The sequence below is a fragment of the Pipistrellus kuhlii genome, unplaced genomic scaffold (assembly GCF_014108245.1).
Source record: "Pipistrellus kuhlii isolate mPipKuh1 unplaced genomic scaffold, mPipKuh1.p scaffold_m20_p_2, whole genome shotgun sequence".
In the NCBI taxonomy this organism is placed as follows: Eukaryota; Metazoa; Chordata; class Mammalia; order Chiroptera; family Vespertilionidae; genus Pipistrellus; species Pipistrellus kuhlii.
In genome coordinates, this window is record NW_023425515.1 from 167,404,645 (window position 1) to 167,428,708 (window position 24,064).

At 45.0% G+C, this 24,064-nt stretch overlaps 1 protein-coding gene across 5 annotated transcripts in view; it reads right to left on the reverse strand.

Moving 5' to 3' along the window:
• Positions 1–12,973: 12,973 nt before the first annotated feature.
• The window catches only part of FOXJ3 (forkhead box J3), a 124,533-nt gene continuing 113,442 nt past the window's right edge, over positions 12,974–24,064 (reverse strand). For all 5 annotated transcript variants that reach the window (XM_045584688.1, XM_036444310.2, XM_036444312.2 and 2 more), the window contains 5 exons: positions 22,450–22,914; positions 19,030–19,131; positions 18,211–18,402; positions 16,892–16,999; positions 12,974–14,458 (listed from right to left, as the gene is read on the reverse strand). In XM_045584688.1, coding sequence (XP_045440644.1) covers positions 14,343–14,458; positions 16,892–16,999; positions 18,211–18,402; positions 19,030–19,131; positions 22,450–22,914 — 983 coding nt within the window. In that variant the 3' untranslated portion in view covers positions 12,974–14,342. The remainder of the gene's footprint in view (positions 14,459–16,891; positions 17,000–18,210; positions 18,403–19,029; positions 19,132–22,449; positions 22,915–24,064) is intronic.

The following is a 24,064-nucleotide window of genomic DNA, read 5'->3' on the forward strand; positions in this document are numbered from 1 at the left end:
AGACTCTGACCCCCCTGAGGCCTAGCACAGTGTGCGTTCATTGTGTTCTATTGTGAGCAGGGCCCCAGGACAGGGAGGAAGGGAGGCCCAGGAGCTCCATGGTTATAATCTACAAACAAACCTGGCCAGAAGCCAGGCAGGGGCCCTGAGCGGGCTGGGGGTGCGGAAATCCCTGGGTGTGGAGAGTCAATATTGAAGGAGGAATCAGAGGGGCAGAGCCCAACCAGAAGGGAACTACAAAGGGTCCGGCCCAAGGGAGGGGCAGGAACACCTGCTCTAGCTGCCTTCCCAGGTCCCTCTTGGAGGAAGACTGGCCTTCCTCCCCTTTCTGGGTGTGTGTGTGTGTGTGTGTGTGTGTGTGTGTGTGTGTATCTATGTGTGTGTGTACTGAGGTGTGTGTATGGACACTGAACTGTATATTCGCATGCTGATGAGTGTGTGTGTGTGTATGTGTGTGTGTGTACTGAGAGTGTACACATATGCACACTAAACTGTATATGTGCATGCTGATGAGTGTGTGTGTATGTACTGAGGTGTGTATGGACATTAAACTGTATGTGTGAATGCTGATAAGTGTGTGTGTGTGTGTGTGTGTGTGTGTGTGTGTGTGTGTTTACGCTGAGGTCTACACATCCAGTCCACCCACGTGGTGGCTGGTGCTAGCTGAGAGCCGGTGGGAGTGAGCCCTGGGGCGGGGGGAGGTGGAGAACATTAGGGTGATGGGTGGAATTTAGTTGAAGGTGAGGCTAGAGATGCCCTACTGGCAGCACTTATTTCCATTGGGAGGGAGGTCAGCACCAGGCACAGGTCAGGAGTGCAGCTAAGGGTGCTGCTGGGGCTGGGGGTGCGGGTGGAGTTGAGCAGGCGAAAGCTGGGTTCGGTCAGCCATAGGTTACAGGCTGGGCTCCTTGGTGGGGCTGAGGCTGAGCGGATGGAGTGGGCATGTGGCTGGGCTGAGTGTGCGGTGAGGGTTGGATCTGGGACTGAGTGTGAGGCTCCAGCAGAGCTAGGGCTTGGTTTTGCACGGAGGATGGGCTGAAGGAGCCCGTTCCTGGCTGGCTTTGATCTGTCCATCTTGCCTCTCCTGAGGCGGCAGGCTGGGGATCCAGGCAGGAGCTTTGGTGCCTGAAGCCTCTTCTTCCCGAGTGCCCTGCCCAGGGCTGACCTGGCACAAGGCAGGGAGCGGGCGCCACAGGAACCCACACCATGGGAAAGAGGAAGTGGCACCTGGGCTCTGCCCTTTGGGCCCCGCCCTACCCAACCCTGGCCCTGACATCCCCCTGGGAAATGGGAACAACTACCCTTCCCTGGCTCCCCTAAACGCCGCCTGGCCTGTGTCCAGGGTGTGAACTCTGGCCCTCTCCTTCCCCCACTGCAATGAAGCTGCTGGGCACTGAACTTGGGGTCCTCCCAGCACCCCAGGCTTCCTGTCTCCCCGCCCCCCTCCCACACACACACACACCTGAACTCTGAGGCATTGGTCCCCAGCACTCCCCACCCTTCATCACTCCTTATTGGTGGCAGGTGGGTCTGGGTAGTTAGGGCTTCCCCATCCAAGGCCACCTCTTCTGGCAAATTCTTACTCCTCCATGGCCTTCTGGCCGTGCCACCCCTGCCACCTGCCTCCGCATCTGAAAACCCATCCTGCTGCCGGAACCTTCAGAAGAAACCTGGACTCCAAGGCCCTTCATGATCAGGCCCCTGCTCACCCTCAACCAGGACTCCTTGGAGGGAGCCAGGAAGAAGACTGAGACCAGGGGAGGGAGTGTGTGCTGTGGAGTCAGGCAGCCCTGGGTATGAGTCCAGCTTCGCCAGTGAACAGCGTGTGACCTTCCCAAGCTTCAGTTTCTGCATCTGAAAAATGGAGGCAATAGCACCCACAGTGTGGACTTCAGATTGTCTAGAAAACCTTCCTCACTGATGCCCGGCCCAGCAAGCCTGGGTGAGGACCGTCTCCCCCTCCTGGGCTCGGCTGGCCACCTACACTCTCCCCTATAAAACGTGGCAACTGTCTGTCTTGACCGCCGTCCTGCCGGCTCCTGAAAGCAGAGCTGTCTTGCTCGGTTGTGGCCCCAGAACTTGCACAGGCTGGCATGTAGGGCGTGACATTGAGCCCACAGGGGAGAAGAGCATGGCGGTATTTTATATAATAAAGATGTATAATATTATGCAAATTGACCATCACACTCCAATACACAAGATGGCCGCCCCCATGTGGTCAAAGATGGCTGCCCCCATGTGGACACAAGATGTCTGGCAAGGAAGGAAGTTGGGGGGGGACTCAGGCCTGCAGGGGCAGGCAGTTGGGGGGGACCAGGACTGCAGGGGGAGGGAGTTAGGGACAATCGGGCAGGCAGGGGAGTGGTTAGGCATAGATCAGGCTGGCAGAGGAGTGTTTAGGGGGTGATCAGGCTGACAGGCAGAAGCGGTTAGAGACAATCAGGCAGGCATTCAGGCAGGTGATTGGTAGCCAGCAGTCCTGGATTCTGAGAGGGGTCCCAGATTAGAGAGGGTGCAGGCTGGGCTGAGGGACACACATCCCCCCCCCTCCCCCCTCCCCTTGCCCCTCCCCCTGTGCACAAATTTCGTGCACTGGGCCTCTAGTTTGTAATAATCACAACATTAACAAGAGCCATGACCAGTACTGGCTCTGGGCTGAGTGCTTTACAGGTGTGGGAACCAGCCCCAGCCCCTCACTCAACTCCCAGCAGTTCCCAGGGCTCCCCATTGCTGGCCGCCTGCCCTCTGATCTGGATGAGGAGGCAGACGCTCTGCCTGTGGGCCCACAGGCTGTCTAACTCTTGGGTTTGGGTGATCACAACATGGCTCCAGGGCCCCCTGAGGACCTCCCAGGCCTGGCTCTGCTTCCCTGCAGACTGGCCCCTTTGCTGAGCCCAGCAGGAAAGACGAGGTGAGCGCCCACGCTGACCTGGGTGACCTTGAAGAGGGTGTGGCCCACATTTTGCAGCCTCCCCATCCTGCTTCCAACATCCTGGTTCCTCTGAGAGCCCAGAGCTGCCTGTCTGAGAGGGACGTTATAATGTCTGTAAATCTCCTAACAGCTCTGAGAACTCTTAAGAAACAACCCGAGTAAGGTGACCAGACGTCCCGCTTTTGGCGGGACAGTCCCGACTTTTCAACAATTAAAAATCGGGACTGTCCCGCCAAAAGCGGGACGTCTGGTCACCTTGCCCTAGAGCCCCACTCTATATATAGGTGGATAAACTGAAACCGAGGCCCAGAGAAAGGCTGGGAAACCACGGCTTTTCCAAGGGCACACACGGAGGTGCCCTCCACAGTCATATTGGGGGAACCCTGCACCAGGGCACCCCGCCAGCAGGAGGGCAAACGTGGGACTGCCTTCGCCGAGGGGGAGGCACAACTTCCAGACTCATTGCTGGGGGCTTGGTGGCGACTTCGGTCTCAAGCTGGGAATTCCAGAACAGAAGCGAGTTCTCACACATGCCAACGGAAAGCTTCCCCTCAGCCCACACCCCCTGCACGGCTCCAGGCCCGTCCCCAGCGTTAGGGAGGGGGAAGAAGAAAGGATTGGCACTGGTCGATGATGCCCGCTGCACAGGAGGGAGCCCAGGCCCTCTGAGTGGGTGCCAAGGTCACACAGAGACCAAGCAGCTGAGTTAGCATCAGAGGCCTCTGGCTGGAGCCAGGCTGGGGTGCAGGGCTCCCCCCGCCCCCTCCCCCCAGGGCCCTGGGGTGAGCAGGCTCTTTCCCTTGATGCTCCCGGGGGCAGCTGGGGAGTGGACAGAGGGTGTGTCCCGTTGTTTGCTCAGTGCATCTCACATCCCGTGGCCTGGCCAGGATGGAGCTGTGGGGAGCTCCATTCGCCATCTGTTCCCCATCTCCCCCACCAGCCTGCTGTGGGCATGGCCACGAGACACCCTCCCACACCTGGAGGTTGTCAGGGAAGGAAAGAGACGCACCTGAGCTCCCGCCACGTGCCCCAGAGCCCGAGGCTAGAGCAGCGGTCGGCAAACTCATTAGTCCCCGGAGCCCAATATCAACAGTACCATGATGGAAATTTCTTCTGAGAGCCACATTTTTTTAAACTTAAACTTCTTCTAATGACACTTCTTCAAAATAGACTCGCCCAGGCTGTGCTATTTTGTGGAAGAGCCACTCTCAAGGGGCCAAAGAGCCGCGTGTGGCTCACGAGCAGCAGCTTGGCAACCACAGGACTAGAGGGAGGAGGGTAGACACCATGGGCAGAGTCCATGGGGCTCCATGGGGAGTTTGCTGGGAGCCACGAGAGAGGGTCCCTCTGCAGCCGGTTCCAAGAATGCTTGATGGATGAGGTGGGGGTAGCGTTTGAATGGGGCCTCAGATGATGGGAAGATTCGGATCCACAGAGATGGGGCCTGTAGGGCAGAGGCCTGGCGGCAGGATGCACAGTAGGAAGGGAGGCTGGACGGGCTGAAGAAGGGAGTGTGCGAGAGGTGCTGTGGCGAGTGACAGAGAAGGAGCTTTGAGTGCCAGGCTAAGGTGTTTGCCCTTAGCCAGGGGGCAGCGGGAAGCCATGGGACTTTCAGAGCAGGGAGATGGGGAGAAGGGCTGTGATTTAGAAAGAGCACCATCCACGTGGTGTGGAGAGCGACTGTGGGGGTAAGGCTGCTGCCCAGGGGAAGGGGTGCTCTGCCCCTGGCAGTGCGCTGGGAGGGGGCGATGGGAAGGATGGTGTGCAAGAGAATCAGCTGGTCTTAGCAACAGAGCAGCAGGTGGCATGTGGGAGAAAAGAGAGGAAGGGAGGCAGACAGAGCCAGACCAGTCCTTGGGGCCTAAGCAGTGTGTGGCCCTCCTGGCTGCGGTCTGGCTGGCTGCTGACTCCCTCATGGAGGGTCTATCAGGCGTCTTCAAACTGATCCGGCCCGCCAGGTTTTTTGGGCAGTGAGCGCAGCCGAGGTGTTACAGTAGGAATTAGTAGTTCATATAGTCCGGCCCTCCAGCTCTCTGAGGGACCGTGATCTGGCCCCCACTTTAAAAAGTTTGAGGACCCCTGGATCCCATCAGCACTTTGACATAAGGTATCTCCTCCCACTTACAAATGAGGAAATGGAGGCCCGGGAGGGCATTGTCTTGCCCAGATGAAATTCTAGGTTCTTCTGACTGCAGTCTGTGTTCTTTCATTGCCTCGTGTGTTATTCTGGCCTTTGGGGCCTGCAGGGCACATGCTCACCCACAGGCCGGCAGCTCCCAGTGGACCAGCTGCTGGCCTGGCCGAGGAGTTTTAGGTGGACAGAGTAGGGGCTGCCTGGGGGTTAGGAGCTGTTGAAGATGGACCAGGATCCAGCTCAAAGGGCTACAGTGGCAGGGACAGAGGCAAGGCAGGGATGTGATGGAAAAGGAGCATGCATCTGTCCAGTTCTCACTCACAGGGCCTAACCCTGACAGCGCCTAGAAACCCAGCTCTATCCCAGCAAGTGTCTCGGGAACCTGGGCCCTTGGGAGGTCAGAATGACGAATGAGGAGCAGAGGGGGTTAGGGAGGAAGCCAGAGCTTAAGTGAGGAGCCATCTTGCTCCCGTGGGCAGCATACTTGTCTCCTGTCTGCAGCTTATGAACACACAGATACACCAAGGCACACAGTCACACACCCAGCCACAGACACATGATCACACAAGCACACACATGCAAGGACTCACTCACGTATGTACACCTATGCCTCATGGGCACAATCAGACAGTCACACAACCACAGGCAGTGACCCCGACTTGCAAACACACACCAGAGTCACGGCTCATGCACTCAGGCTCACACGGAACCCGAGGGCTGTTCCCAGGAGGCCTCTGCCTGTGAGCGTCACTGGGGCAGGGAAGGGTGGGAAGTGTCCGCCCGGGTCTTTATTGCCATTGTCTGGAAGAGGAAGTTGCCTCTTCAGCCTCTGGGGCTGGGTTGTGAGGGGTGCCATTCGCCCGCAGTGACGTCAGCTCAGGCCCGTGCTGGGGCAGGGTGGGGTGGGATGGGCTGTGGTAACTAGCCCTACGGGAGGTCAAGGGCAACCAGGGAGTGTTGTGGAAGAAGCGGTATGCCTCGTGGGAAGAGCAGACCGGAGGGAGGCAGACCTGGGTGCCTGCCCTCTTGGCAACCTCTCACAGGCTGTTACCTTGGGCAAATGACATTACCTCTTTAAATGGCAATGGCCAGCAGTAAAAGGCAGATAATAAGACCAATCTCACAGGACAGTTAGGAGTGCTGAGATAATGACTGGGCAGAGGGCCTGGCCAATAGCGGCAACAGTCACAACGTGGGTGATGGCTGCAGGAGTTGGTGTGTGTGTGTGTGTGTGTGTGTGTGTGTGTGTGTGTGTGAGGCCCGCTGAGGCTGAGGCAGGGCAGGGAGGGCAAGGGTAAACGAGGCCAGTCTCAGGATCAACTGGCTCCAGAGCAGCAGCGCCTCAGAGTTTGGGGTTGGTGGTGGGGTGACCTTCCCCACCCTAATCTTGCAGCAGTGGAGGAGGATGGGGGGAGGAGAGGCAGTGGGCATCAGGGGGGCTGGCTGGGCAGCAGACTCAGTCATAGCTCTGAAGCGGGTCCCACCAATATATGTATTGCTGAGATCCAGAGGGACTCCTTGGAGCTCTCCAGCAAGCTCTGATCAGAAAGACGATTCTGAGGGCTGGCCACTGGGGTCCCTACCCGTCTTGTCTTTAGGAGCACCAATGGCCCAGCTGCCTGCCGAAAAGGGGAGCATAGCCCCAAGGATAAAGGAAACAGGAAGGGCACACAGCTGGCCCAGTAGCTCTTCGCCCTCTGGTGGCCTCCATTGCTCACTGCAGCCTCATTCCTTTGGTCAAGGCAGTATTTTCTTTTTCTTTTTTTAAAATATATTTTATTGATTTTTTACAGAAAGAAAGGAAGAGGGATGGAGAGTTAGAAACGTCGATGAGAGAGAATCATCGACCAGCTGCCTCCTGCACACCCCCCACTGGGGATGTAGCCGTAACCTTGACCGGAATCGAACCTGGGACCTTTCAGTCCACAGGCCTACGCTCTATCCAGAGCCAAACCGGTTTCGGCAAGGCAGTCTTTTCAACCTTCATCTCATGACACATATAAACTATTCACACCCCAAAAATATATTGTTTTGAATATCTGACAAAAAGTAGGTATAATTTTGATTCACTCATACCGGATGGCTATTGTTGTGTTGGCTGTTGTCATTTTTTATTTATTTATTTATTTTTTTTTGACAATGTAAGGGGAAAGAGGTCAGTGCCCCTCAAGTCAGGTATTGCATGCATTAAAAATTTTTGCGGCAGAAAAATCGCTGGTCTAAGGCCCTACTTTGGCCCAGTACCAGAGGTAATAGCACCAAGGAACTGACAACATAGCATGGAAAATAGCGTAGACATTGATGCTGGAAGGCCAACTTCTGAAATCCCCGTTCTGCTGCTGCTATTATTTCTACCACTTATGGGCAGGTGACCCTGGGCAAATGACTTCCTCTCTTTGTAGCTTACTCTTCATTTGCAAAACGAGGTTGATAACAGTATCTACTACACCGTTATTTTGAAGAGTAAAGATGATCATCCACATCAAGGGCTTGGAATAAGATAATTAAGTAACAAGTAATTAACGGTCCTGAGCTGTTCTATTCTGTACTCCTCAGGTCAGCACGGCCGAGGGGCACTGCTTGAGTTGGGAGTAAAAACCAGCTCTGATCTGGGGTTGAACTGAATCCTGGCCCTGGTGCTGCCACTTACTGAGTTTGTGCTTTGCATGTTGACTACTCACATGCCACATGGAAGGAGAGACACGGGGAGGTAAGTTAAAAAGCACTCTTGAAAATCCTTTAGGAAGACATCATGTTGGGGATAAACCTACCATGTTTCAAAGCCCGACATGACCAGTTTTTCTAATTCTTTATATAGTCCGTCTTTCAAGTAGCTGGCTTGCATGCAAAGGTGGTGCACAGACCACATGCATCTGTATTCACTGCACATACTCAGTGGTGAGTTGCTCAAAAGAAAGATACATGGAAGCAGTACCTGTTAGGATCTCAGGTTCGAATCTTCCATCTCACACTCACTGAGGGGCACATGTTCACCACAGGCGGATACTCACTACATTACTTAAGATTTCCATTCTCTCTCTGTTTGGCCAAGTGGATAGAACTGAAGTTGTGTGAGTTAAGCGAATGCATTCAGGAGGCAGCTGCATTGAGACTTACCTCCTCTTCTGTAAAATGGAGTAATAACTGTGTACTACAGTGTCAGGTTCTTGTGTACATCAAGTAAGACAATGTGTGTGAGAACTTTTAAAATGCTTTTCAGGTAAATGACGTTCTCCACTCCTCCTCTTCCCTCGGTTTCCCCCTAACTGTATGACTTTGAGCTAGTCATTCCCTCTCTGGGTCTCAGGACTCTCAACAGCAAAATGTGGGGTTTGTTATTAGACGAGTTCCAAATACCCTTCTAGCTTGCAACTTTCAAGACAAGTTTTGCGATACTAAGGCATTTAGATTGCAGTCAACCTAAATGCTGAGGTTTACATGGTTTTTCCAGGGCTGCTTTATCCAAGTGGTGAGGATTCACCTAAATATAGCAGCCCTCCGCACACTGTAACACGCTGAAGCCTTGAGAAGGAAACATGCACCTTAATGATCTTATTTACCTTTTCCATTAGATCAGCACAGAGGTGTACTTCACTGTGCCTGAGTCAGTCCATAGTGACCACGCTTACCTACATCCCTACCACAGTCCTTCAGACGCACTGCTGATGACCACCCTTCACCTGTGATGGGAGAACTCAGAGCTCCCTCCTGCAAGAGACACAAACTGGGCAGGTAGGCACGCTCCCCGGCGTTGGGAAAATTCCTTTTTGGAGGGAATTAGTGTAAAAGGAAATGATCTTTGGAATGAGGCCCCATCTGTAAAAAAGTAGGTAACTTTCCTGGCAGCATTGTATGGGTTCTGTTAAAAGTAACACGAGGCCTTGGGTAGGATCATGGAATGGTGGGAAGCACTCACCGAGTGAGACAGACTGCAGGCAGCTTTAAGTCCACAGCCACCATGTTAGTCTCCCCACTGCTTAGCTGATTTCCACATCGGTCAGGGGATTCGGATCCCACTTCTCATAGGATTTCTGAGCTTGGTTGTTTACGAGCAATCCATCACTTCTCCCGCTTCAATCCCGCCCTGCTCATCTAGCTTCCAGGCCTGGCTCACAGCAGTGGGATTCATAGGGTCTGGGACCCTTTGAAGACTCGACTCAAATTGCCCATGTTCACACTGAGGCTCTCCTAAACCACTGCCCCAGCCCTGCATGACCTAAGTCCTCACCACCAAAGCCTTGCCAGGGCACCTCCAGAGTAGCCTTCCCTGGGCTGGCATTTGCTACCTGAACGGGTTAAATCTGTATCCCCTAAAGACAGAATGGTCTCATCTCTGAATTTCTCGTGGGAAGATCTGGTATAGTGTGTGCTCCACTTCAACCTTTGGAAATAACTCTCTGGAAAGGCTGTGCTGAGGGCAAGACTGAGGACAAGGGGAAGGCTGGGATGGGGAGTTACCCGGATGTAACAGAGGATGGTGTAAAAAAAAAGACAAGACAATGGAGTCAAATGACCTGGATTCGAACCTCAACTCGGCCACTTTCCAAAAAAGAATCTGGGTAAACGACTAGACCACTGAGTTTCCCCGGATGAGGATAGCAATGCCTACTTAGCACAGCACCTGGCATATACTAGTACTTTTTTTTTTTTTTTTAATGTCCCTGGTGCTGCTCCAAATATTTATTTATTTATTTATTTATATTTTTTTAATATATTTTATTGATTTTTTTTTTTTGTCCCCCTCCTTCCCTCCCACACATCCCCACCCTCCCCAGAGTTTTGTGTCCATTGGTTGTACTTATATGCATGTATAAAAGTCCTTCGGTTGATCTATTATCTCTCCCAGATCTTCCTCCCCTCCCCACTGTAATTTGACAGTCTACTTGTTGATATACTGTCTCTATATCTATCTTTTGGTTCATCAGTTTATAATGTTCTTTATCATCCACAAATGAGTGAGGTCATGTGGTGTTTCTCTTTCATTGATTGGCTTATTTCACTCAGCATGATGTTCTCCAATTCCATCCAGGTTGCTGCAAATGATGAGAATTCCTTCTTTTTTTATGGCAGCATAGTATTCCATTGTATAGATGTACCATAGTTTTTTGATCCAATCATCTGCTGATGGGCACCTAGGCTGTTTCCAAATTCTGGCTATTGTAGATTGTGCTCCTATGAACATAGGGGTGCATATATCCTTTCTGATTGGTGTTTCTAGTTTCTTGGGATATATTCCTAGAAGTGGGATTAGTGGGTCAAATGGGAGTTCCATTTTCAGTTTTTCAACACTGTTCTCCACAATGGTTGCACCAGTCTGCATTCCCACCAGCAGTGCACGAGGGTTCCTTTTTCTCCGCAACCTCGCCAACACTTGTCGTTTGTTGACTTGTTAATGTTGGCCATCCTGACAGGTGTGAGATGGTACCGCATTGTTGTTTTGATTTGCATCTCTCGGACAATTAGTGACTTTGAGCTTCATGTGCCTTTTGGCCTTCCATCTGTCTTCTTTTGAAAATGTTCTATTTAGGTCCATTGCCCATTTTTTAATTGGATTATTCATCTTCCTTTTATTTAGTTGTATAAGCTGTTTGTAGATGTTGGAGATTAAACCTTTATCAGTGGTATCATTTGCAAATATGTTCTCCCAGATAGTGGGCTTTCTTGTTGTTTTGTTGATGGTTTCTTTTGATGTAAAAAAGCTTTTTATTTTGATGTAGTCCCATTTGTTTATTTTCTCTTTAGCTTCCATTGCCCTAGGGGTAATATCAGTGAAGAAGTTCTTTTGGCATACGTCTGAAATTTTGCTGCCTGTGGATGCTTCTAGTATTTTTATGGTTTCCCGTCTGATGTTTAAGTCCTGTATCCATTTTGAGTTTATTTTTGTGAATGGTGTAAGTTGGTGATCTAGTTTCATTCTTTTGCAAGTGTCTGTCCAATTTTCCCAACACCATTTATTGAAGAAACTGTCTTGACTCCATTGTATTGATATATTCGTGCCTCCTTTGTCAAATATTAATTGAGCATAGTGATTTGGGTTGATATCTGGGTTCTCGATTCGATTCCATTGATCTATATGTCTGTTCTTGTGCCAGTACCAGGCTGTTTGCTCCAAATATTTAAATGCGTTAAATTAATATCACTTCAACTCTAGGAGACATTATCCTTATTTATAGGCACTGTAAATGAGGGAAATGAAGACAGTGAGGGTCAGAGAAGTTAAATAACTTCCTTAAGTTCACAGAGCAAGTGAGGTGTTCAATAAATGGCAGCAATGACTGTTTGGAGGCAGCAATACATGGGACAAAGTCTCTGAGACCCCAATTATGGACAGGGGTTTCCACATCTGGACTAGTCCCAATTTTATCCCCTTAATTGTACAAAATTATATAGAAGAGTCAGTGTTATAGAGTTAACATTATATATTTATTTTAAGTGCCATTCATGCATATCAATTCTGGCAGCAACAATTCTAATGACACTTGGGATATTTCTTTACAGCACTAAACAGTACAAAGAATGGGGTGCCGTTCATCATACGGGCAAAATATGAAATCGTGCAATAGCAAAACTGTAGAAACATTAAAACACTGACTGTCCAACAGCAGTACAGAGAGCAGATTGTGTCTGCACAAAAAGCCAATGCATTTTCATCACATATATACAATATAGATATGTACACATCACCCTCTGAATGAACAATATCAAAATACTCTATTCCATTTGAAATAATCCCGATTGATTCCCTCCCACTTCAAAGGACATCTGAGAGACACATATTTACAAGTACACACATGAATACATTTACATTTCAAAAACTACCACAAATGCCAGTCGGATTATTCTCCTGGACAGAGTATTCCCATTTGATTATATGCATTTATTATTCTTTCCCCCAAAAGTCTTGTCAATTTAAGCCCAAGACAGAACTTACTCTGAATTAATAACTACCAACTGCAATGGCCACTAGAGGGATGCTCTGCACCTCACCCAGGAGCCTGGCCAGGCGCAGAGCCTGCTGAGGCCTGCCCGGGCTCCCAGGTCACTGAATCACAGAGGGGGATGGGTGTGGATGGGGGCTCTGCCTCCAGTGCCATTCTCGGTAAGTTTAAATTCTTATAAAAATACTGATCACTGCAAATCAGATTGCCAAATAGGAAATTAGCTTCACACGATTTGAAAAATCTTCATCAATGGTTTCTACTCAAATCATTCAATATAAGAGACTGCATTCCAATAATACCCAAATTGTTTAAAGTGCATTTTGCTCCCCAAGCAATTAGAGGTTTCAAAAACAGTCATTTTGGTATCTAGAAAGCAGTGACTTGAACAGACTATTGAAAATCTCTCACACACACCCCTTTATCACACGTTTACTCTGGAGGTTGCTATCTCATCTTGCTTCTGATCTGTCTAAGAGGGGCCTGTTGGCTGCCTTGCCAGAATCCTTTGATTTCCATCGATCCAGGGGCTGGAACTGAGCTTCCTTTTTCATGCCAAGCAGGGTCCAAAAACAGGAACAAAAAGCCCTTCCTTTCTCCCCAACCTCACCAGCCTTTACCATGGCTGGCTTCCCAGTGATTCACTCAAGGAAACACTCCATTAAAAAACAAACAAAACAAAACCCCACACTTTGTTCAAATTCTCTCTCTCTCTCTCTCTCTCTCTCTCTCTCTCTCTCTCTCACACACACACACACACACACACACACACACGTATAGAAACAAAGATATATGTTCAGTTCAAGTAGAGATTATTCAACCACAGAATCACTAAGCTAATTAAAGTGATTTAAGCATGGCTGACAGAGATTAGAGATGCTAAAAAGCAACCAGTGAGCAGTTACTACTCCTTGATCTGATGAAACATATTTTCCCATTAGAACTGAAAGAAATTCTGCTTTTTTTTTGGTCTAAGGAACCAATCAAAATATATTAATTTTTAAAAACCTCATTTCTTTTAGAAAACTAAGGCATTCCATGCAAAGTAACTGTGATATGATATGAATCATATAAAGAAAGAACAACTAAGGAAAACCTCTAAGAGGCAGGTTGCATTTCAAAGACAGTAACCAAATGTCATGCAACCTCAGAAACACAGTACAACAGACACAGCAGGCCACTAACAATACATGTGTCTCCATCCTCCTGTCATTGTTTCCTAAATGGAAAGAGAACGAATGGGAACACTTGCTTTATAAACAATCCCTTGCCATTTGTTGCCCAAATGAATGGATTCAAATACTAGAAAGAATCCTATTTAACTAATATGTTTCAGTCAGCAGGAATGCTAAGATAGAGAAATATACTCACATGGTATGAGGAGTGATGGTCATAAGAATAACACAATCTCTCTGATTGTCTTATCTGTACACTGTTATCAAGAAAAATATTTCTGTGCTTTCAGATACTCCATTTCTCCTTAATAAATCCAATTAGAGCTGAGCATTCACAGAAGGTAGCAATAAATATTAAAATAACACTTTTGAATAATAAATAAGTGGAGATAGCAATCTGTTTAAAGAGCCAAACAATGACCAGCTTCTAATCAATCAAATAAATTTTAGAGCTATTATAATGCAGACTTAAGAAAACAGACACTGACAAGGTATAACATAAATTCTACAATCCCCAAGCATCAAAACAAGTTTGGTCAGTTCTCAACGTGCCCCTTTGGACTATCAGAGAGTATCAAATTCTGGGCTTTTCACTTACCGGGTAGACCTCAATACCCACATTTCTGAAAAGATTAAATAAAAAGAACTGGGCTTTTTAAAAAAATCTATTTCCTTTCAGTTGTTCACATCAGTTAAAAGCATCCTGCAAAAAATAGCCTAACAAGGAATAAAAACTCACAGTAACTTTCTTTTCAAGATCTAATAATCCAATTAGAAAAAAATTGAAGTCTTTCAGTAAATTTTGTACATATATTTACACATTTGTATCTATAAACTGCTTGCAGCAAAACAGGCTCTGTCTGAAAAATCAGTCTGGCACTTGTGGTCAACATCAAATTGACACAAATATGCAAAAGCTGTTTAAATCACACAACAGTTAGGAGCTACACAGAAGAGCTGGCAGGAGACAAACATGTAGTACTTGTTTGGGTCAGATAAAAGCAAAGTTATCCAGCTAAAATCTTTTTGATTGTCTTCAAAAGAAATTTGTATAACATTGGTAAAGTGATTAGCAACTTTGTTTTCTCAACTGGATTCTCTTAAACCTTTCCCTTCACTGCACAGAAAGGTGATGCTGGGGGCTGAGGTCGCAGAAACAAGCTCTACACAATTGAATCCCAATCAAAGTCATCCTGGATGTCATCGGGAGGCAGCGCGCGCCGCATCTGGAAGGCGGGGGAAGGCATCATGTGCTGCTGGTTCATGGCTCCGTGGTGGCCTGGAAGGAAGCAGGCGATGTCAAGAGTGACCAGTACTGAGGAAAGGAAGACATAAACAAAAACCTACCGAGAGCCAAAACCGGTTTGGCTCAGTGGATAGAGCGTCAGCCTGCGGACTGAAAGGTCCCGGGTTCGATTCCAGTCAAGGGCATGTACCCGGGTTGCAGGCACATCCCCAGTAGGAGGTGTGCAAGAGGCAGCTGATCAATGATTCTCTCCCATTGATGTTTCTAACTCTCCATCCCTCTCTATTCCTCTCTGTAAAAATATCAATAAAATATATTTAAAAAAAACAAAACAAAAAAAAAACCTACCGAGCACTTCCCATGTGCCCGGTACTCAGACACTTTATCTCACTAAGACACCCAGAAGCCTTCTACGAGGTGTCTCTTATATTTTCATTTTATAGATAAAAGAGACTGGGTTGAAGAGAATGAGCAAGTCACTCAAAGTCATACAACTAGTAAGAAGAAGAAATAGGATTTTTACTCAGTTCACTTGACTCCAAAACCAACACACTTCCGTTACACCAGGCTGCAGGGGGGAAAAAAAAAAAAAAAAAATGGCCTGAAAGGAGTGGTGGAGTGCTGAGTGCTGAGGCAGCCATTTCCCTCACAGTCTGTTCTGTTTTGGTTACGTTTCATACATGAGCTGGCTCGCTTGAGAACGGTAAACAGGAGAATCATGTTAGTGTACCACTGGTCACACTGTCAGTGTACTTCCTCAGCAAGTTCATTTCTGTGCCACCGAGTAACAGTGGTGAGCACAGAGGACATGCACACGCTGGGTGCCGTAAGCCGGCGGAGGACACCACAGATACATCTGCCTCCTCTCCCCATGCTCCCCTTCTTGGATCAGTGTGGCCATGCACTATTTGTGCTCCTCAATTTTGGTGCATTCTGCCTTTATCTCCACAGCTTTGACAAATGGCCTTCCAAACCAGATTCTTTCTTTAAAAATAATTTTTATTTATTTATAGAATTTATTCTTTTACTAGGAATTAAACATGTCCTTTAACTGTGGTAGAATTTTTAAAAATATTTTTTTTTATTGATTTCAGAGAAGAAGGGAGAGGGAGAGAGATAGAAACATCAATGATGAGAGAGAATCACTGATTGGCTGCCTCCTGCACACCTCTACTGAGAATCGAGACTACAACCATTTCAGTCCCCAGGCCAACGCTCTATACACTGAGCCAAATCAGCTAGGGTGGTTGCGGAATTTGTACTGATTATAGTTTTTGTTAGTATTCTGAATACAAAGTTTCAAAAAATCTGCTGCTAATCTTATTTTTCTCTTAAACCCTTTATCTTTTATGTACAATTTTATAAAATGCTAAGGTTTTCAGTACATCACAGGATTGTAGAAATGCCTTGTACTTACTTATTTTTAATGTATAAATTTCTTACTATCTGCCAGGCACTAATGTAAGCAATTTGCATACAATCCTCATTTAATTCTCTTAACAAGGCTAGAAGTTAGGTAGTGTTATTAGCCCCCTTTTACAGATAGGGACGCTGAGAGAGGAGAGTTAGGCAGCTATCAAGTGTCAAAGCACCAGGGACTCAAACCCTGGGGATCTAGCTCCAGAGTCTTAACTACCCTGTTTTGCCACCTACAAGTTACTGGTGAGCACTGAGGACAGGGAACACATGTCACTTAGTCCCAATTCCTCCTCCACTGTTGCCTGGCACACAGTTCTTTGGGAGTTTTAAACCCACTCCTTTGCATTACCATTTATCTTTTCTCAAATAGTCTAAGTAAAGGGAGGTGTGGCATATAAGAAAAATCATGAACTCTGAATCTAGACATCAGAGCTTGAGTCTTAGTTGGCCATGTGCTAAAACGGTGGCTATGGACAAGTTATTTCCCCTTCTGGGCCTCCATTTCCGCACTTAGATAATCCTTAAGGCACTCTCTCCCTCTAAAAATGTGCCTCTACTGCCCCACTAAGCATAACATCCTACATTCAGGAACCTAGGGGGGAAATTTTAGGGACTAGTAACTCCTGAAACTCATGTCTTCTATAAGGTACTTCCCTGGAAACTACAGCTGGGGGAACTTCATCCACATGAATATACAGGAGCTAATCAAAGTAGGTTCTTAAAACCTGAAGTCTATCCAAGTCAAATAGCCTCAAAGAGACTTAAGACACCAGGACACACCTTATGCCCCAACCTCTTAGAGACAGGGCAATAATTAGAACCATAGACAGCATCATGGGCTAAAGGAGACTTCAGGTCATATGGTCCAAACACTGAATGACACCTAAATCCTTTCACCAGCACTGGAGACAAGTAGCTCTACAGATTTGCTCACCCTGCCCGCTTTAACAGAGTTCATTCCCTCTAAAGGCAGCCTCCCTCACTATTAGGACAGCTCAAGCTTTTCAATATTAAGCTCTGAGTACTAACTGCAACACATCAAAGTACCTGTAATCGTCGTTCCTGGGGTGCTGAGTGCCTGTGGGATATGAGGATAACCAGGAGGTGGCATCACTGAAGGAGGAAGATTTTGCCTGGAGTCTAAGTACAAATTTCCTAATCAGATTTTTAAAAAGAAAAAAAAACATATTACCATAAGTAAAACAAACCAAGCATTAAAATGTTAATATTGATAGAACTGCTACCTAAGACTAAGTTAAGCTGGTAAGGTGAGGAAGAAAAGGAAAGGAAAACTTACTCCATTCAGTTGCTAAACCTGCCAGGGTGGTGCTAGCTTTTTTATCACAATGCCAGGGCTGGGTGTGAGTCCACTGGTACTAATTCTGGCACTGCATCTAATTCTCTGTAGCTTGTAGACAAGTTATATTTATTATTGTTGTTATATACCTCATTACAGTGTAAAGCCATTTTCATCACTTCATGTAAGCATCCCACTACCCCACATGAGGGTAAAACAGGGATTTGTCTCCATTTTATGTGATTTAATATAGTGCACAAATTTTGAGTCCAGAGTGAAACATCAATGGCACTACATACCATTATGTCTACTCTTAAAGCAAATTTTCTTAAACATTCTTAGAAGATATATAAAAATAAGATTTTCATTGCAAGTATACACAAATTTAAGTTGATCTATCTTCATAACTATGTTCTTATAAAATGTAGCTATCTTGAAGACATTTAATTCTTGTTTGACAACTTAAAAGATCGCAAACGAATGTCAAATGTAAACAATAATCATATAAATCTTGAAGAAAAAAAAATTCTTCATCCTAGTTTTTCTAAGATATACGTTAAATACATAATTTGATTTCATTCACTTCTTAGAAATTAAAATATATAAATGGGTCACTGTCACCATTAACAATGTACCATGTTGCCTCAGTCACTAAATTTCATATGAATGAGAAGAAGAAAATCCAAAGAAAGATGTACATCACATGATCTCACTCATTTGTGGAATATAATGAACAAACATAGATCCAGAGACTTAGAAGCATCAAACAGATTGTCAAACCTCAGAGGGAAGGCAGGAGAGTGTGGGAGGGGGGAAAGGTAAGAGATAAACCAAAGGACTTGTATGTATCCATATAAGCATAACCAAAGGACATAGACAGTAGGGGATTATGGGCATGTGCTGGGGAGTGGGAGCAGCTTGAGAGAGGTCATGGGGGGGGGGGGGGGGGGACGACACACACACACAAATGTAATACTTTAAACAATAAAGAATTTAAATTTTAAAAATAAAGAGATGAAGTTTGAAAAAGAAATAAAGAGAAAAATCAAGAAGATAACTAAACCCGTACCTGTTCCAATGTGTTGGGAGGGTTTTGTTGGATGCATGGCACCATGACAGACATTTTGCTGAACATTACTCTGTGAGTGGATAAGGCCAGTTTGTGTAAAGAATTGATTAAGAGAAGAACAGAGATCAGCAAATTGAACCTGATCTAAAGACCAGTTCTTGAGATCTGCCTGTCTCATACTCTCCATCAAACCTATGAGAAAAACATTGGAAATATAGTTAGTACAGTTCTGTAAATACTCCAAGGAAAACAGCAAGACAATTTTTTTTCAACCCTCAAAATTTCCACTGGTGGTGACTTTCCCATGCAATGAAGAATGACATCATAAAATTATTCAAAGTCTGATTCCTTTAAATGTGGCCAAATTGTTTTCAGAACTCTTGTTTGTAGCCAAAACCGGTTTGGCTCAATGGATAGAGTGTCGGCTTGGGGACTGAAGGGCATGTACCTTGGTTGTGGGCATATCCCCGGTGGGGGGTGTGTAAGAGGCAGCTGATCAATGACTCTCTCTCATCGATGTTTCTAACTCTCTCTCTCCCTTCCTCTCTGTACAAAATCAACAACAATAATAATATTAATAATAATAATAAAAATAATTTAAAAAAAAAAAAGAACTCTTGTTTGTGACCCTCTGTCTGCTTAAACTGGCCAAAAGATTTAATTATAAATTTTACAGTGTTGTTTGTAAGCATACTAACAACAGCAAATAAATAAAACACTATGTAACCAGATGTTTATTTAAATTATAAAGAAACTTATAATCTACTACAGAAAACAGGATGTTTATGTGGTTATATGTCAAAAAGAACTAATACCCACCTTGGAACTGTGAAAGGTCTACATCTGACCAATTAACACTGCTAGCAATTCGACAGCTTTCTTTTAGCATATCAAGTGTTGCATACCAATCATTTGAAACACCTATAAAAATAATATTGACAATACTATGAATATTGGATAGTGAAAGTTTGAAGTATATGGTATAGGGAGACAATGAATTGACCTTATCCCTGACACTGGCAGATCCCTATCCAGTTTTACAAACGAATTACATCATGTATTGATTGGGGCAACTGCTCTGTGAGACAGGTAGGAAGGCTATTATTTCTCTCCATTTTACAAATAGAAACAAAAAACTAAACCCAGAGTGGTCAAGATCACTAAAACAAATCGAAGACTTCAAGCCAGGGCTTATAAGCTCTAGAAAGCAACCCATGATGGCACCTGAAAATTGTCAAACTTGGTAACTGCTCTTTACGTTTGTATAGTACAAATGATGACCAGGCAAGCCAAGTCCTACAAATCCGTATTTCCCCCAACATAAAGTTCATTTTCCTGTCTTGTTGTGATCTTCAGAAGTACGTTCTTTATTACTTAAAGGCAGGGTCACATTTAGAAGCAATGTGCAGTTTGACTTAAAAGCACTGACTAAGGGAGGTAAATTAGATTGTATAGCAAGAGATGTTTCTTACAAAGCAACCTTAAGAGTGAGAAGTGCCTCAACACAGTTCTCCTGTCAAGGTAGCAAATTCTGTGACTGCTGCCCAAATTACTCTGTTTTCAGGATCTGCCGGAAACCAATCATTGTCTCACTAATAGAAAGAGGCTGGTCAACCTTGAAGCTCTGAAAGGTCGGAGCCAACCACACCTATCTAATTGAGACAATAGTAACTGAGGCAACTTCCCCATCTTGTAATCATGTAAATCCTTACTGATATGATAATCCGCTTATTACCTGCTTAAGCTGCTTAAGGGTACTAGGTGTTTCCCAAAGCTGCTTAAGGGTAATGGGTGTATCCCATAGCAGCCTCAATAAAAGGGATAGCAAGGCCAGAGCCTAGAGAGCCTTCCCACTCCCGCCTGGCCCCCATTTGTCCCAAATTAATTCTTTTCTAGTCTCTCTCTTCATTTTAGTGTGTGGCCTCCTCCAGAAACCGGACCCTGAGTGGGCCCTAATCACTCGGGTCGTGTTAAGGGTTCCCACAAGGATCAAACAACTAAGTTCTCTCCATTCCCTACCTGTAAAAGACAACTTATTATTCCCATCTTATAAATGAAAAATTTATCATTATAAGGACTATTATCACAGCCACAGTCTTTCCTAACTCCCAAGGTAGAAGTCTATTTTCATCCTCTGACCATACACCACTGGGATAACAGGCCATTAAGGGCACATCATAGGTTGCTTTTTCAGCCATAATTGTACTTTTTTTCTCCCCAGCAATCATTAGACCTAAAAATAAAAGCGGGGGGGGGGGGGGGGGGGGGGGGGGGAGCAGAAAAATAAAGCCATGTATAAAATGGCATCTGAAATAAACATTTGAGAGAGAGGGGGGGGGGGGGGGAGTATGACCAGAGCATCACAGCCTTCTACTGATGCCCAGATTCTACAATCATTAGTAAATCCTCAATATCATATTTAAAACAAGCTTACATTTGTGAAAAATGTATAGATATTAAAAGGTAGGCAAGAGTGACTAAAGGGGGCTATCTTATATATCTTTTCCTCTAGGCAGAGATCTAAAAAGAACTTCAAGATGTTTTAGACGATAGGTCATCAAAGCAGGAACTATACCTAATTTTCAATTTTATTCCAGATTTTATTCTACTTAGAATTAGTAATATACAACAAAATAAATTGTTAAAGGAAAATCACTAAATTCCAAATACTCTGGCAAGCACTTTTTACCTTAAATCATTTAACACCCCCCAAAAAACGTATTATTTTTTCCATATTGTAAATAACAAGACAGTTTTAGAAAAATTTAAGATATAAAGCAAAATCAGAATATAAGAGACAGTATGCACTACCTAACTCATTTCCCTGACAATAGTTTAACTGCCTGAAACAATGGTCAATTTTTAATTGGTGAATAAGAACTACACTGTCTAGCACTTAGCAAGTTTTCCTCCAGGATAAAATCTCAACCAGGCAAGACAAGAGAAGGATCTGTACTTTGCATAACTCCCAGGGCCCCATTCACCTTGCAGTCTATATCTGTGGCACCCCTTGGGAGTTCTGCAGTGCAAAGACTGCTTGGTTTATAAGCAATGTCATGCCAGTTAAGCATCTCACCAGAAATCATCAAGACCTATCTGAAGAGTAACAGATTTTCAAAGCATCAGGGTTTAAAAAATGCTTTCTTCCTTTGCCAATATACCATTCCAAAATGAGCTACCTGGCAGGAATTAAACAAAGAAAGAAAAAATGGAGATATTCACTGAATACTTAAATACAAGGTACTGGACTAGGCATTTCATATTTGTATTCTCAATATGAAGCTTATAACAACAATGTATGGCAGTGTACTTTATTTTTATAGATGAGAAAACAAGACTAAAAGAAGTTGAGAATGCACCTGAAGTCGTAAATCATAATGAGGATTCAAATCTCTCTTCTATATGACTGAATCCTAAGAGATTTTAGACAGACTGTGCATTCCTTTCTTCTTCAAAATACAGCTGACCCTTGAACAACACAGGTTTAAACTGTATGGGTCTGCTCACATGCTGATTATTTTCAATAAACATACAGTTGATAGTATTTTCAATCCCTAGTTGGGAATCTGCAGGCACGGAGAGCCAACTATATACACTGTTCTACATCATTTTATGCAAGGGACTCAAACATCCTTGGATTTTGGTAACCAAAGGGGGTCCTGGAACTAACCCCTATGGAGACTGAGGGATGAATGGGAAGTCAAAAGTAAAAGAGAAAATAGAAGAGCAAGAAGAATATTTTATATGATTCTTCATAATTTTTATTTACTTCAGAGGTATCTTCAGGAAATAATTTTTTTGTGCTAACTTATAAAGCCAAATATTCTTGAAGTTTCAGAATTCTTTATTTTCACTTCAATTTGTTATTTGTTAAATTTAAATTAAGTTGAATTTAATATTATAAAAAAGTCATACACAGATTTTCAACTGGTTAGAGCTCCTAACCCTTGCACTGTTCAAGGGTCAATTATACTCACAAAAACACTTATTTCCCAAAAGAACATAAAATCTTGAAATCTGCAAGAGGTTGCTGAGTTTGCCAATATTGCCATAACACATTTTAATCAAGAAAATCTCCAGTTAAATCTATGGACTAAATGAGTTATAAAATCAGGATTAGAGCAAGAAACACAAGAGACAGATGAAGAGAGTTGGTAGTAAATACGGGTAAGTTCCAGATAACAAAGGACAGATCCTAAGTCACAATTAGCCAAACAGAGTCAGGAGACAAAAACTTACCAGAATTACAGGATACCTGTTGTGGGGGTGGGGGTGCCTGATGTGTTAACGTCTGATGCTGATGGTTCGAATGATGCTGCATGTGTTGATGTGGAGAGGGGTGCTGGGAATGAGGAGACTGGAGCTGGCTGTGTTGTTGTGGAGAGGGGTGCTGGGGATGAGGGGACTGGAGCTGGCTGTGCTGTTGTGGGTGCGATGCTGGATGCTGGGGACGCTGCGGATGCTGTGGTAAACCATGTGGTCGATGGGGTGGATGTGGAGACGATTGTGTGTGTATCTGGGGGTGAGACAATGAGACCTGTGCAACCGAATTACTGCCTGTGGCATTGAGGCCACTGCCATGATTGTTGGACAGGTTGCTTTGGTTGCCGTGTGGGTGAGAGCTCACTGTACTGCTAGGAGATTGCTGATAGGAACACGAAGTATGGGATTGCTGGGAAGACTCCGAAGGGATGTTCATCAAACCTAAAAAGTCAGAAAAAGCAAGCTCACTTACAGTCAGATTGCAGTTATATATTTCATAACAAAGGTTTGCAACATTAGAGAGCAGAGGCAAAGTTGTCAAAGGCAACTTTGTTTCAGTTTAACAAGTGCTGATGGCTTTGAAAGCCAATAAAAGCCCCTAGGCAGGAGAAAAAGATGTGTTGATAGAACATCCACCACCCACTGGGCTTGGTAACTGAGAATAGTAAGAAACATCATTCCTTGCCCTTGAGTAGCTTATGCTCTAGTAGAAGTGAGACACTTAAAGAGATCATGTCCATACCCAGTCTGTGTGGCTCGGTGACTGAGTGTTGACCCATGAACCAGGAGGTCACAGTTCGATTCCAGGTCAGGGAACATGCCAGGTTTTGGCCAGTAGGGGCATGTAGGAGGCAGGCAATTGATGAATTTCTCTCATCCCTAATGTTTCTCTCTCTCTCCCCCCCTCCCTTCCTCTCTCTAAAATCAACCAAAACATACTATTTAAAATAAGAGATTATGTCCAACAATATCAGTGGGGTACAAGAACTTTGTTTCATGCCTATTCAGGTAAGAAGGAGATGGAGATATAGAGAAGTCTTCCCTGAAAAGGCAGTATCTGAACTGAGTCTTAAAAGACAAAGACTAAGCAAAACAAAGCAGCCATCTCCATTATTCTTTTTCATTACTCTTATGGAACATTCTTGAAACACAGTTTAGGCGTTAAGATTTTACAGCACCAGAAAGTAAAGTCTCTGCACTGCACTTGGAAACTCTGGAAAGTTATTAACCATTTCAGCTCACAATTACCTTAACTATAAATGGCATGGTGATAGTATCTACTTCATAGAGTTGTGAGGATAAAATGCCATAATGCAAGTGCAGGCTGCAGGATGAGCTCAGTAAATGCCAGCTTTTATGATGATGATGATGATGATGATGATGATGATGCCAGAAGTGCCAAATATTAAAAAAATGTATGTTTGGTTTGCAAGTGAACACTCATTTTAATAAATCTATTGCAAGTATGGCTAATACCATGTCTTGCTGAACCAAACACACAAAAAAATGTTACCGGTAAATGAAAAATAGAATACTGCAACATAGTGTCAGTCAATAAAAGAATCCAACTTTTTAAGCAAAATAAAAGTAT